Here is a 15946-nt window from a genome sequence, read left to right on the forward strand (position 1 = left end):
CCACGTGGGCCCAGAGCAGCCTGGGAAGGGCCTGAGCCAGGGGGCTCCTGGACAAGGCCAAGCCTGCAATCAGAATGAGGAGGCAGGAGCGGAGCCTGCGATGGATTGCAGGGAGCTGGTGGTCCCCTGCTCAAGGGGCAGAGTCTGTAATCACAGGGAGCCTGGGGTCCCCTGCCCAAGCTGAAATCCTCCACCAGAGGCTTTCTGGCTAGGCTGGAGTGGAGTCTGCGATTGCAGGGAGTTGGGGGTCCCCTGCCCAAGGCAGAAAGCCTCGGCCAGAGGCTTTCGGTCTGGGCAGGCCTGGACAGGGGCAGAGCCTGCGATCACAGGGAGCTGGGGGTCCCCTGCCCTGGGAAGGAGCTGGGCAGGCCTGGGAGGGGCAGAGCCGGTGATCAGAGGGAGCTGGAGGGCCCCTGCCCAGCCCATGATTGGTGTGAACTATAGAGGAAACACCTTTTCTGACTGCACATTGGCTAAGCTTCCTGTATGTCACTGGTAATATTCTTAGTAACTTGGGTAATAAGAATCCAAAAAGGTGATCTAGGGTTTTTCCACCACACTTATGGAGAAAAAAATGAAGGTCCGCTGCTGGAGGGCTAAGAAATGTCATATCCTGCCCTAGCTGGTTTGACTCAGTGGATAGAGCCTCAGCCTGCCGACAGCAGGGTCTGGGTTCGATTGTGATCAAGGGCATGTACCTAGGTTGTAGGCTCCTCCCTGGCCAGGGCCCAGATCAGGGCTCATGGAGAAGGCAACCAATCAAAGTGTTCCTCTCACTTTGATGTTTCTCTCTGTCTTTCCCTTTCTCTTCCACATTCTCTAAAAGTCAATGGAAACATATCCTCAGGTGAGGATAAAGAAAGAAAGAAAGAAAGAAAGAAAGAAAGAAAGAAAGAAAGAAAGAAAGAAAGAAAGAAAGAAAGAAAGGAAGAAAGAAAGGAAGGGAGGAAGGAAGAAAGAAAGAAAGAAAGAAAGAAAGAAATGCATATCCTATGAAAGACACATCTTGAAAATGCCTAAAGAAAGTTGTCATTTTTTCTTGGTGAAGGGACTGGAATCTGTGGCTGTGGTGACTGGCAGTGGCTGCAGCAGTGGGGTGGTGGGGCTGGTGCCTTCCCCTGATCAGCCTGGTTGCCTCCCAAAAAGGGAGGCCAGACTGCGGGGAGGGGGCCTAAGCTGTCAGTAGGACATCCTCTGAGGGCTCCCAGTATGTGAGAGGAGGCAGGTTGGGCTGAGGGACACCCCACCCCCAGTGCATGAATTTCTTGCACCAGGCCCCTAGTATGCATATAAATTCCCTGATTAATATCTCCCCACCCCCACCTTCCCTCTGGAGTTCATCAGTCTGTTCCATGCTTCTATGTCTCGGTTCACCAATTCATGAACATGGTATATTCTTCCACTTGTTTATATCTTCCTCTACCTATGTTTTTCAATATTCTATATTTTTCTGAATACAGGTCTTTTACCTCCTTGGTTAAGTTTATTTCTAAGTATCTTAATTTTTTTTGTTACAATGGTAAATGGGATTTTTTTTTTAGTTTCTCTTTCTGAGAGTTCATTATTGGTATATAAAAATGCCATCAATTTCTGGGTGTTAATTGTGTATACTGTTATGTTGCTGAATTCATTTATTAAATCTCATAGTTTTTTGGTGAAGCCTTTAGGGTTTTCTGTGTACAATATCATGTCATCTGCAAATAATGACAGTTTTACTTCCTCCTTTCCAATTCGGATGCCTTTTATTTTTTCTTCTTATCTGATCACAGTGGCTAGGACTTCCAGTACAATATTGAATAAGAGTGGTAAAAGCAGACATCCTGTCTTGTTTCTGTTCTTAGGGGAAATGGTTTTACTTCTTGCACATTGAGTATTATGCTGGCTGTAGGTTTATCATATAAGGCCTTTATTATGTTGAAGTATGATCCCTCTATTCCCACTTTGTTGAGAGTTTTTATCAAAAAAGAATGTTGGATTTTATTAAATGCTTTTTCTGTATCAATTGATATAATCATGTTATTTTTGCCTTCCAATTTGTTTATGTGATGTATCACATGTATTGATTTGCAAATATTGTATCAGACTTGCATCTTCTAAATAAATCCCACTTGGTCACGGAGTATGCTCTTTTCCATGTATTTCTGGATATGATTAGCTAATATTTTGTTGAGAATTTTAACATCTATGTTCATCAGGGATATTGGCCTAGAATTCTCTTTCTTTGTAGTGTCTTTATCTGGGTTTGAAATTAGGCTAATGCTGGTCTCATAAAAAGAGGTTGGAAGTGTTACTTCCTCTTGGATTTTTTGGAATAGTTTAAGGAGTATAGATGTTAGTTCTTCTTTGAATGTTTGGTAAAACTCCCTTGTGAAGCCATCCATCTGGTCCAGGGCTTTTGTTTGCTTGAAGTTTTTAAATTATTGCTTCAAATTCATCAATAGTTATCAGCCTATTTAGGTTTTCTCATTCATTTTTTCTGTTTGAGTTTTAGAAGATTGTATTTTTCTAGGAATATGTCCATTTTGTCCAGGTTGTCCACCTTGTTGGAATATAATTGTTCATAGCATTTAAAAATATTTTTATTGATTTCAGAAAGGGAGATAAGAAACATCAATGATGAGAGGGAATCATTGATTGGCTGCATCCTGCACACCCCACACTGGGAATCAAGCCAGCAACCTGAAATCGAACCATGACCTCCTGGTTGATGCTCAACCACTGAGCTATGCTGGTCAGGCATGTTCATAGTATTTTTTTATGATCATTTGATTTCTGTAATGTCAGTTGTTACTTCACCTCTTCATTTCTGGTATTTTTATTTGGGTCCTTTCTCTTTATTTCTTGAAGAGTCTGACTATAATTAATCTTGTTTATCTTTTCAAAGAACCAGCTTTTGGTTTCACTGATCTTTTGCATTGTTTTTATTTTAGTCTCCATGTCATTTATTTCCACTCTGATCTTTATTTCCTTCCTTCTCATTACTCTGGGCTTTTCTTGTTGTTATCTTTCTAATTATTTAAGTTGTAGGGTTAAGTCATTTATCAGAAGTTTTTCTTGTTTTTTTTTTAGGTAGACCTGTAATGCTATGAACGTCCCTGTCATGACTGCTTTCACTGTGTCCCATAGATTTTGGGTTGTTGTGTGTTCATTTTCATTTGTTTCCCAGAAGTTTTTTATTTCTTCCTTGATCTCTTTGGTAACACATTCATTGTTTAATAACATGCTATTTAGCCTCCATGTGTTTGAATGCGGGGGAGAGGGGAGAAAGAAAAAAAGGTGAAATGCTATTCATCTCAGCAGAGTTTAGTGCCTTCTGGGATCTCCCTTTGGATCCTACTCTTCTGATGACTGACTGACTGTTCTGTCTGCCAATTCTGGGCTTCCTGGAAGATACTTAGGTACTCAGCACTGTCAGAAACTGTCCTCCTTTGGCTTTCACCAACCTGCTTGAAGTTCCAAGTGACCCACAGTTTACATCTGTCTCCATAGGACTTGGCTGCATGCAGAAGGGGTCAAGCTGTCCTATAAAGTAGGGTTGTTAGCAGCATGGGGTGCAGGTCTGGGCCAGTAAGCTTCCCCAGGTTCTCCAGGCTCTGCCTCTGCCTGCCTTTGCTTGACAGCCAGTCATTCTTAATCACTGAAAAATCTGTTTCTGAAAGGGCTTTAGGCAGAATCAGGAATCTAGACCTCTGGGTCTCCCACAAGGGGGAGGTGCTGTTCGTATTTCAGGGCAAGTGGTAAATATGTGTCACTGTCCCAGGGCTATTCCTGTGGGAGTGGCTCAGAATATTACTCTGCCCCTTGGCTGGGCAGAGACCCTTGTATGCAATCCAGTGAGATCAGCTGGAAATCTGGAGTTTCTATCAGCTCTCCCGCTTGGGGAAGGCACCGGCAAGGTTCTGGGGATAATGGGGCAGATGGCCCCACCCCCAACCCAGTCACAGACACTCCCTGAGACTGTTCACACCCGTAGGCTTGGCCTCTGCTGCGTTCTTTGCAAACGTCAAGCTGCAGGGTGTGGCAGTCAGGGCTCCTGAGGGTGGGACAGGCTGTGTCACCTAGGGAAGAGTTTTTCCTTTTCCTGAGCTCCAGCTATTGGGAGCAGCTAGCTTCTCCCAGGAAAAAATGGCCCTCTCGGGTTGGGAGCCTGTAACGGAAGGCAGCGCTCCCGACTGTTGCTTTTCCATGTCTCCCCCCAGTGCTTCCCACTCCACCCTCTCCTTAGTCGCCTCCAGTCCACGCCGCGGTCCCTGCACCAAAGCCTTGGGTGAGTAGCTACAAATGAAAACTCATATGCTCTGGGGGGAGATTGGGAGTGGGGGTGGTGGGGGGAGACAGAAACTGAGGTTTTCTCTCGGACTGGCTCCGGCCTATGGGCTCTGGTCTCCACTGCAGCCGACAGCCCTGCCGCCTTTCACGGCTGGATGTTACATGGGCCGCTGGTCTTGGGTGTGGTGCTCCGAGCTGTGGAGCCCAGACTGGGTTCTGGGCCTCTGTCATCTGAGGGAAAAGACCCTCCAGTAGTGATCCTTCCCCACTCTTGGCCTACCGCAGGGCAGCTGGGTCAGCCCCTCTCAAGACTTCGCCCTTCCTACTGGTCTCCAGATGTTTTCTGTCCTTCCTCATACAAGTCTCTTCCTCAGCTGGGCCTCAGTTTGTAATTCCAGGTGTATGTTCCTCACTTTAGCTTTATTTCCAGCCTGGCCCTTGGAGGAGGTACAAGAAAGGTCTGCCTATCCATGTTTCTCTTCTCTCTCATTGATGTTTCTATCTCTCTCCCTCTCCCTTCCTCTCTCTGAAATCAATTTAAAAGAACATACTAAAAAAAAAAAAAAAAGGTCTGCCTTTTTGGCTGCCATTTTCTCTCCTCTCTCACATTATTCAGAAATGCTTTTGACACATGAGAGAACTCTGTGAATATATTTGATCATTGATTGATTGATTTATATCATTACATGTTTATACTGGATAAAGACCTAAGTTGGGATCTTAATGTCTGTGTGATCTTAGCAAGTCACTAAATTTTTCAGTTTCCTTACTTGCATATACAAGGTGACGTCAGTGCCTTATTTACTTATCTCACATGATGAGAAATCCAAATACATTATATGAGATGTTTTCCTGCTAAACCAAAATACCTGTGCTTTTTTAGTGGTAGAACGCATAATTAGTCGTACACAACTATGTGAGTTACATAATTTTGCTTCTATGTTAATAGTGAATATTTTTCTTATAACAACAGGGCCACAGCTGGTGTAAATATAGAACATGGCACTAATATGAGTCAAATGAATATTGAGGTTTCATTTCTAGTTTTCTTTGCTCCGTAATCTCAGTTCCAAGATGTACTTTTAATGAAGAGTTGAATAGCACAAAATTATGTTGTAATTCTTTGAGATGATACCAGTTAATTGATTAAAGCTTATTTGCTTAACATCAGATATTCATATATATATTATGTTATTATAAAACACACACTGTGTGTGTGTGTGTGTGTGTGTGTGCATGTGCATGCACACACTGATTTGGTCTACATTGAAAACAAGTTGATCCAACCAAGCTGGACTGAGGATTTCATTGTCAGGGGGAGTAGACAAAGTATAAGCTTTAGAATCAGATACTTAGAACCAAGTATCTGGTATTGAATCCTGGGTCTTCAATTGTGTCAGTTGTGTGGCAATGAATACATTATTTAAGCTCTTTAATTGTCCAGATTTTCCATCTGTAAATATGGATAATGCATTATTTGCAGAGTCTTTGGGAGGACTAAAAGAAAGTAATGCAAAGTACCAGGTATACCAGTAGACAAGATCCAAAGAATGGTTTGATTACTTGTCTCCATCTTTTTTTGCTTTTCTGATTCTATTCTCTGTCATTCTAGGTCTTCGTTGTCTTTCTTCCCAATGGTGGTGCCCTGTGGCTGTGACGCTCGGGATCCTTTGTCTGGGTTTACTGGTGTCCATCATAATGCTGACAGTGCAATGTAAGTGCCGACACAGGAAGTGATGGAGGGAAAAGATGAGAGTTAATAAACATGGTTTGTAAATTGGTTTCAGAATACCTATAAACAACCTTGACTTAGATATATTTTAAGCAAACTGTTTTTGAATGAGTGGGAAGATGAATGGGTATATTGTGCTAGTCTCTCAAATTGTGGTATGGAATGAAGATTATGAATTGTAGGTTTTTGTTTTGATTAATTTTCATAACTTCATGGATAGAGCCTACATAAATCCTAATGCAATGAGAATGAACATAATTTGAAGTCAATTATCCACAAGATCATCTGAGAGACCCAAAAGTAAACGAAACCTCATTTAGCTCATGTTGAGTTTTAATAGAGATGATTAAATACCAATTTAAAGTTAAGAACTGGAAACAAAATTTTAATAAGTACAACATTTTAATAAAATACTTCAAATTTATTGTATGGATATTTTGGAAAGAGGTTATTTCGGTGGAAAAGAAATGAAAGAAGAATGAAAGTGGCCAAGAAGGAAAGAAAATCATGTCAAGTTCCCACCTCTTCTGCCTGTGTATTGAGATTGTAGATCTGAGTTATTTTGTCTGTCTAGACCCAGGTATTAAGGCTTTTACAAGTGCTATTTGTTTTTCAATTGTTGTGTATGGTCACAACCATTTATTTTTCAATTGATGTAACATGAAGGCCTTTCCTGATGATGGGAGAAGTGTCTTTGACCAGTGGTGGTGATTGGAAGAGTCTTACTCTGAGGCTCTGACTACTTTACAACAAGCTCAAAGTTGGCCTGCAAGGCAAGGAAACTGCTTTGTACTGAATCATCAAGCTTCTAGAACTGAGCTATTTGGCCCTTAACATATTTTTGCCTGCTTGATTTCACAACTTTTATTGCATCTCCACCCTTCCTAAAATATGCTATGGCAAAAAAAAAAAAAAAAAAAAAATGTTTGAGACTCTTGTGACACAGCCACTTAAAATAGTCCTGCAGGAAGGTTTCTCAAAAAAGGGTATCATAGTTCTTGAATAAAATCAGGAAGTCTGAAAATGTAGAAAGATGACAGAGGAATGAAGACACAAACATAGTAAATGATTAATGACTTTACTGCTAATAGTCATTAATTCTGGTTGGTGATTATTTGTAGATTGTCTACATTTTATTAGTGCCATTGATACTTATTTTGGGATTGCTTTTAACTTGTGTGTAACTCTCAGTAACAAGTAAAACCTTGATAATTTTTTAAATCACAAGTGTCTGTGACAGTTCCTGATATAAAAAAATATTCTAGGAATACCAAAGAACTTTCAAATCCATAATGTTTGAGTAAATTTTGGTCATTCTCCAGCAATTTATCTGTTTTCAAAATAAATTATTTGATTTAGTTCTTTGATTTCTTAAATATCCAGTGGAGGGACTTTTATTGAAGTCTTTCTTAACCCAGCTTTAATTTAGTATCCCAGGTGACTGATCTTCTAAAGCAACAGCAAGAAAACCTTACTCACCAAGAAAATATACTGGAAGGACAGAGTTTAGCCCAGAAACAGGAGGAAAAAGCTTCCCTTGAATTACAGAGGAAACTCAAGGAAATGATTGCAAACCTTACCCAGGAGTTGGATGAGAAATCCAAAAAACAAATGGAACTTCTTCACCAGAACCTGAATCTCCAAGAAGCTCTGACAAAAGCAGCAAATTTTTCAGGTATGAGGTTGGAAGCTCCTCTAATTAATCTTAAATCTCTTTTGGAAAAGCCTCTAGGCACAAAATTGGCATATTGATATGTATATCATCATATATATAAAAGCCTAAGTGACTGGCCAACCATTTGACCATCTGCCTGGTAACTAGGATGCACTCTCACCAACAGGGCAAACGATCAACATAGGAGCGGAAACCACATGCATGGAAACATGGAACAGACTGATGAATCTCAGAGGGATGGGGGGAGGAGGGAGGGCAGGAAGAGATTAACCAAAGATCTTATATGCATACTAGATGCCTGGTGCCTGGCCTGCAACTTCTCGAAATCCAGGACCCCTCAGGAGAGCCAGTTTTGGCCCAATCCCCACATGCCAGGCCAAGGTGCACCAGGCCTCTAGTTATTTACATAATGTTATAACTTCATTTCATAATGTTCTACACCAAAAGTTCTCTAATTCTGTCATCCCCACCCTATCCTCCCTCAAATTCTTGAGATATCTGATTCCATTAAGCACACTTTTGGTGAATTTAAGTTTGTTTTCCTCATAAGAGTCTTCTCCCATTTTAAAATTCTAGTTTTGAGATTTTTCTGGAAGAATCCTTCTTCCCTTTCCCCTTGCAACAGATTCTTATCTGCTTTCATTCCAAAGTATGTCAGTCATTTTTTTTTCTCTCCCTAAACAATGTCCTTTGTCCCTGGAATTCCTACCTCTGCATTAGCTTTGTTCTATGGAAAAGTTTCTTAAAGTATACTACATCAATCTAAATTGAATCAATGAAGATAGACTGGCTTGGAAGTGTTGGGTAGATACTTCAAATTAGACAAAAATATAATGGGCCCAGGAAGTTAGTTTATATGAGAAGAATTGAATTGATCTCAGCTATATAATGGACTCAGACTCTAGGAGGCAGGTAGAAATAGTAGCATCTATAAGAAGGAGACAACAATGTGAACTCAGGTTGTTACAGAAATTATCTGATTTATTTTGCCTTCCTACAATATGTAATTAAGTCAGGCATATGCTTTTAGTCATAAGGAGAGTTAGAGGGTGTGAAATGAAGTATGTTGCTTCCTTGGAGGCATTGAATGAGTCCTACTCTAAGCATTAATTAACTACCACTAGTAAAAAGAGATATCTCCAGTTCTTGCTTGTATAGCTCAGTTAATCTTAACCATGTGATTTCTTTGGATATTAAGTAATAAGAGTCCACAGATAACCACAGATTTCTTTATGTTATAGATGAAAACTTGAAATCCAGATAAGTTAAATAATAATAACTTGTTTTGTATAAAGTTTTGCAGTTTATTAATCCCTTTAACATTTATAAGGCTATTTATTTTTTTAAAATATATTTTTATTGATTTCAGAGAGGAAGGGAGAGGGAGAGAGAGAGATAGAACATCAATGATGAGAGAGAACATTGAGTGGTTGCCTCCTGCAACCCCCTTCCCACCTACTGGGGATCAGGTCCACAACCCAGGCATGTGCCCTGACTGGGAAAGAAACCGTGACTTCCTGGTTGGTAGACTGATGCTCAACCACTGAGCAACACTGGCCAGACTATAAGGTTATTTAAACTTCCAAAATCAGCAGAAATTTTTAGACAAAATTAGCTTTTGTCAAACATATTTAATCTCTTTAATAAGGGACTTATCGAGGAAATAAAACAATACCCCATGTCAAAGAAGGCTTAAAGGAAGAAGGCTAGTATATTAAGGATATGAATGTTTATATAAGCAGACATAGCTACATTCCAGCCAAAGATTTATTTCACAGGTGGATCTGTAAAAAACAGTTTATTTTCATCAGTTGCATGGGATTAAATTTACATCAGGGCCATGGAGAGCCATCTCCCAGAGATGCCAGTCATGGATAACTAATTTTCTATCCCTCTTTCTCTCTCATTCCCTCTCTCTGAAATCAATTTTAAAAAACCTTATTTAAAAAATATATCCAGCCCTAACTGGTTTGGCTCAGTGGATAGAGTGTAGGCCTGCGGAATCAAGGGTCCCAGGTTTGATTCTGGTCAAGGGCATGTACCTTGGTTGCGGGCACATCCCAGTAGGGTGTGTGCAGGAGGCAGCTGATCGATCGATATTTTTCTCTCATCAATGTTTCTAACTCTCTATCCCTCTCTCTTCCTCTCTGTAAAAAAGTCAATAAAATATATTAAAAAAATAAAAAATATATCCATAAACATATAGACATTGGCAAAAACTGCCTATTGCCTAAGTCCTCAGTTGAGGTTTTTGCACTCTGAGGGTTTTGCAACGGAAACCTGTGTTTTCTGAAATCTTACTGAAATTAAGATGCTCACTTTATGCGAATATATTGTTCTCCCTGCCTAGAACATCTTTATTTTTTACTTTTATTTAAAGTGTAATTTTATTTTATTTTTAAATATATTTTTATTGATTTCAGAGAGGAAGGGAGAGGGAGAGAGAAATAGAAACATCAATGATGAGAGAGAATCATTGATCGGCTGCCTCCTGCAAGCTCTCTACTGGGTATTGAGTGCGCAAACGGGCATGTGCCCTTGACCTGAATGGAACTGGGGACCCTTTAGTCCACAGGCTGACACTCCATCCACTGAACCAAACCAGCTAGGGCTGAAATAGTTTTTGAACACTAGTCAGTATAAAAATTATTAATGGGATATTTCATATGATTTTTTCATACTAAGTTTTCAAAATCATGCCTGTGTTTTACACTAACAGCACATCTTAAAGCAGACTAGCCACAATTCAAGTACTCAAGAGCCACCTATGGGCTACTACATATACAGCATGTGTCTTAAATAAGGAGGCATGGTATTTAAGCCTAAACCCACTATTCAAAGACATGAAGTTTTAAAATACATAAGCATAACTTTTAATAGCAGAATGGCTATTAAGTATTCATTTCCCTAATGTTCACTTCCATTACTCCAAACTTAACTTTAAAAAAGTAGAGCAGATTCTAAAATTACATCACAGCCCAAGCTTTGCTTTTTAGCTGCCTTACTTCTAATTTGGTTTACTAAAATCAGAATGCTTTTTCTTTTACTTCAAAAAAGGGAGGTATTTGCAGAGTCTGGGTATAATCTATGAAGAGATGGTTTGAATTCTGTGGGGAGACTTGATTTAAGAGTTATAGGAAAAAATGTTTTTAAAGAATTATGGAAATATTTTTCTCAGGCATAACTCTACTGATTAGATATTCTACACTTCCTAGGTCCTTGTCCCCAAGACTGGCTCTGGCATGAAAAAAACTGTTACCAATTTTCCTCTAGTTCATTTAATTGGGAAACAAGCCGGGGGAACTGCTTGTCTTTGGATGCCCAGATGCTGATAATTAATAGCACATATGATCTGGTGAGTTTCTATGGATGTGTATTAAGGTGGTGTATTGGTTCAGAGGGAAATAAATCAGCTTTAGGCCCTGGGTGGAGGAGCCCTTGTTTGAGAATGAGAATACCTATGTACTAGCCTAGCCATGAATTCCATACATGGCCTTTGATGGACAGGTTATGGAGTATCTATGGTTTCAGTAAACCTTTCTGTAAAACCATCGAGAAGATGTCAAAGATCTCCTTTGGTTCTTTCGTTTTGTGAATCTGTAAAACAACCCCCCTGAACTCCAACATCAACTCAGAAATGTTGCTCCCCACAGGAATTCATCAAACAACTAACTGCTCATTCCAATGCCCCATTCTGGACGGGGTTAACTAAGAGGAAACCAAGCTCCTCATGGCTCTGGGAGGATGGCTCTCCTTTGATGCCCAACGTGTAAGTTTTCCCTTCTTTGCTGAACCCACTAGTGAAGTTACTGCAGCATTCCACACAATGTGCTCTTCTTGCCAGAGAGAAGCTTATTGTTCTCCCTGCCTAGAACATCTTTATTTTTTATTTTTATTTAAAGTGTAATTTTATTTTATTTTTTTAATATATTTTTATTGACTTCAGAGAGGAAGGAAGAGGGAGAGAGAAATAGAAACATCAATGATGAGAGAGAATCATTGATCGGCTGCCTCCTGCACGCTCTCTACTGGGTATTGAGTGCGCAGGGATTTCTGAGAGTCTCCTCTCACAGGGGGACCTACCCTTCTCTGGAGTTTTCCTTCCCACCTTCATTATAGATTTGAGTTTGAGACCAGACTACATTCCTGCCACAAGGTGGCAGTAATCTACTTTTCTTTTGTGTCCCTACCTACAGGTTTAGATTGAGGGGAGCTCTTTCCCAGAAGAATCCTTCAGACACCTGTGTATATATACAAAGTGGAACCGTTTTTGCTGAGGACTGCATTTTAACTGCATACAGTATATGTCAGAAGAAGGCGACTTTGTTGAGAGCACAGTGAATTTGAAGGCTCCGGAAGAAAGGAAGGAGCCCATCTTTGAATTCTCTTCTGGAATTTAAACTATTCTTCCTCACTTGGTTGCAAACTGTGAGGCCCAAGAACAGGTATTAGCTGACTGTAGAGCTCTTTACAGAAAGTGGGCTCCAGCTGCCTGATACCTTTATAACAAAAGTTTTGACTCTATCTCTGTCTATATTTTTTGACCTAGCTTGTTGGAAGCCTCCCAACCAGCCTTTGGTCCCTCTTTTTTATTTTAATGTTTTGTTCCTCTCCAAACCTTGGGAACCCTCTCTACCTCAGTGCCATCATCCCCTCGCCCTCCTGAAACTGCATAGAAGATAGAACAGAGAAGAGTTGCCCAACTGCAGATAGAGGGCAATAAAGGGGAAGCATGCATGGGAAACAGCGCATGAAGAAACAGAAAATGGGAAAGGTCATATTGGAATCCAGAAATGCATGTTCTCAATTTAAAAGCGACCATTTGTTGGTCTTTGAAATCGTGGTCTCTCTCCAGACTCTCCTGCTTACACACAAACACACACACACACACACACACACACACACACACACACGCACACCATATCTTCACGTTAGAAAGTAATTAGAAATTGGGTGGTCTTTTCTGTGATCTCGTCTACAATTAAGTATCAGTTCCTGAATTAGTTATTTCTTCATCTTTTCTCTACCAAAGGATAGCTTAATACCTTTAATATGTATTTGTTAGATTCACTAGTAGGATGGCCCAGAGGGAAAAATAGTTGATTTTTTTTTTTCACCAAAGTACATACCTTTTATTGATAAACGCTTCTTAATTTGGTTATATTGTGTTATAATGCAGAAACATACAGAATCACCAAAAACGAATGACAATCAATTATAAAACAAACTGAGCCAGGTATGGAAATATCACTGAACAGAAACAAATAGAATTAGAAATATTTCTTCTATTTTCAATATTTTTACTACTTTCTCCCACAGTTTAGCCTTTTCATCCTCTGACACATAATCTAGCACCAATCTTATTTTTTTTTAAAATCTCTATCATTCCTAGGAAAACAAGAGACAGTTTCTTTTATTAACAGATTTATAATAAAGTGAACATATATAAAGTGCACAATTGCCGGAGTCTTTCTCAGCATCTACTAGGGTTCAGGAATCTGGAAAAGGGACTGTGCATAAATGAATGAAGAGACTAGAGAAGAAATATGAATTTGGAAGGCATGGGGGAAAGCCAGACAGAAACTTAGTTCTAGTGACTAAGCTCCCTGAATGTCCAGACCCCTAGCTTTTTATTAACACATTTTGCCCTAAAGCAAAGCAGATACACATATCAAAGGTAAGGTCTGAAACAGTAAAAGATTATCAGGTTGGGGAACTGCCCTCAGCTGTCTGGCAGCAGGTAATAATATATGCAGATCTTCAGCCCTGCTGAAGCCCCAAGTTCCAACAACCTTTTGATGACCTTCTTGCATTTATGACCTGCTGGAATTAGCCTCCAGCACACAATAAGTTTTCTTTATTTTTATGCTACTAATATTTCTATAAGGATATACTGAAACGTTAGATAATATTAGCTAATGACAAAATGTAGAAATGAGGCATCAGCTTCTCTAACCATAGCTACAAGAATATTAATATGTATTGTCATTACATGTTCACTTTCGTATTATCTCATTCTATTATATAATATAACAATTAGATAGAAAACAGTAAGTAGGTGAATCGCATCTCAGGTAAGCACTACATGGAAATCTGCCTTTGAGGACGGTGACCTCCCCACTCGCCCAGAAATCGAGCTAAGCTCTTGAGGAACAGTCTGAAGAATCACAAGAGACATTGGTGAGCCTCTTTAACAAATCAACAAAAGAGCAGCAACTACTATGTTACAAGGGATTCAACTTGCCACTCTTTGGAAATGTCACATTCATGTCAATGACAGTCCTGATGCCTACTCAGCTACCCCTCTAGAGATGTATGGCTACTTCTATAGGATGATTTCAAACTGCAGGAACGTTTGAGGGGGCTAAAATATTTTCATGCAAGTCTCCAAACCCATAATCTTGTTGCTATTAATTAAAATAAAATGTTATTAATTAAAACACACCCGACAGCTGGGTTAGTTTTGTTAAGCTTCCAGAAGTATTCACTGTGACGATGTTCCTCTGAAACAGGCTCGTTCTCTCAGATCTGCCTACACGTTCCACATCACCTGCATGTTCCTTGCCTGAAAGTAGGAACGTTCAGAAAACACGGCACACTGGGAACTCAAATGTTAGTACCGGGGAAAGGTCAGTTCAGAATCACAGCTAAGTTCAAATGTTAATGTTCTAGAAATATTACTCCATCAAAAGCACAAAAGAACAGAAGGAAGGTTTTGATGAGGAAGTTAAACCATGCATTTCGGTAAATTCCCTTTCTGCTCACAGAACACAGGGTGAGCAGCGAGTTGAAGCAACCACTATACTCTTATGTGTCGTGTGATGGCACAGTGGGTCCCAGCTGAGTCACGAAGGGCATCTCAGTGGAGGCTTTATTCCTTAGGCTTGTTGCTTACATCCCTAAGCAGCTAAATGGTTAGCACTTTTCTGCTCTATGATAAACATGCAGAAGAGTCCATCTACGTGTTCATTTTTTTTTAATGCAGCTATTGCAAAATTAACTTCGCTGTGGAGTAATACTGTAAAATGGAAGAAAAGACAGGAACAACTTTGAAGAGGTGAAAGGCCGCTCTTTCCCGATGGATGGTGTAGGGCAGAGGGTGAGGACACAAATAACAAGACTCAACTCCATTTTACAGGACAGGAGCTCCTGTCACTGTACAGCTTTGTGGCACAGTCGGGACAATACACATGCTCCTGGTGGAAAACAAAGCGCTTGTGGGCCAGATGCACGGAGCATTTTTTTTTTTTCTGCAGTGGAAGCAGTAGTCGTGCCAGGATTGTCCTTCATAGGCCACCACACTGGAGCCTTTACCCAACCCAGTGATGGGGTTCTTGCATCCAGCACACTTCTTGGCCACAAAGTTCTTATAGCAATCCACGCAGTCATGCTGGTCCTCCACAGCGGGGAAACGCTGCCCGGCCAGCTTCTTAGAGCAGGTAGCACACAGAGCACTCGGCATGCCAGGGCTGATCCTGGTAAGTGAGTCCTCCAGATGTGATGGCCTTGTTGCACTTTACGCAATGCTTGGCAAGTCTGGACTCATGGCAAGCCACACAGTAGAAGTCCTTCCCTTTCCGGAAGAAGCTTCCAGAGCCGATGACTTGCTTGCAGTGGCTGCAGGTGAAGCAGTCTTTGTCCCCTTGTGCTCCACATTCTGATCTCATGCCCCAATTGGCTTGAAGCAGCCCTTGCACTTGGGGGAGGCCTCCCGAGGGGTGCACTGGTTACACAGGATCTTGTTGTCCTTGCACCTAGAAGTTTCGTTGGCCCAGGGGCGCAGGCACTGGGCACAGTGGAAGCAGGTGTCGCGCCAGCAGCGGTTCTATAGTGCACCTCCTTGGAGTCCGCACCCATGGGCTCGCGGCATTCCACACAGGTGTTGGCGCACAACTTGTCAAAGCACTTCAGGCCGCGGTGGTGGCCATCCTTCTCCACGCCCTTCTTCCCCTGCAGGGCGTCCCTGCGGCAGTGGCAGTCACACTTCTCAGCCCTGGTGCCCACCTTGTACCTGGAGGGACCTCACACGGGGTGTGTGGACAAGGGGATGTATTTGGCAAGGACTGGATATGGTTGTCAAGTTCCAACGTGCCTACTATGGAGGAACTACAACTTCCAACTGGAACTCCAACATTAACACATTATATAATCTTGGAACAGGTGCTTGACCTCTTTGACCCTCTTTTTCCTCACTGTCTGGAATGCTTGGCAGCGGCGGATTGAGCCCCCTCGGCCAGACCCAATCTATAAGCTTTTACACATGTAAACAT

General features: G+C 41.0%; 1 protein-coding gene and 1 pseudogene across 1 annotated transcript; one reads left to right on the forward strand and one right to left on the reverse strand.

Moving 5' to 3' along the window:
* The first annotated feature begins 3989 nt into the window (after positions 1-3989).
* On the forward strand, positions 3990-12200 carry OLR1 (oxidized low density lipoprotein receptor 1). The gene is made up of 6 exons (XM_028143919.2): positions 3990-4267; positions 5882-5983; positions 7431-7676; positions 10892-11031; positions 11330-11445; positions 11873-12200. The coding sequence occupies exons 1-6, from the start codon at positions 4126-4128 to the stop codon at positions 12015-12017; spliced, it is 891 nt and encodes a 296-aa protein (XP_027999720.2). The 5' UTR covers positions 3990-4125; the 3' UTR covers positions 12018-12200.
* A 2452-nt stretch (positions 12201-14652) lies between these two features.
* Positions 14653-15946, reverse strand: LOC103285415 (four and a half LIM domains protein 1-like; annotated as a pseudogene).

Source organism: Eptesicus fuscus, chromosome 7 (assembly GCF_027574615.1).
Source record: "Eptesicus fuscus isolate TK198812 chromosome 7, DD_ASM_mEF_20220401, whole genome shotgun sequence".
NCBI classification, from domain to species: Eukaryota; Metazoa; Chordata; class Mammalia; order Chiroptera; family Vespertilionidae; genus Eptesicus; species Eptesicus fuscus.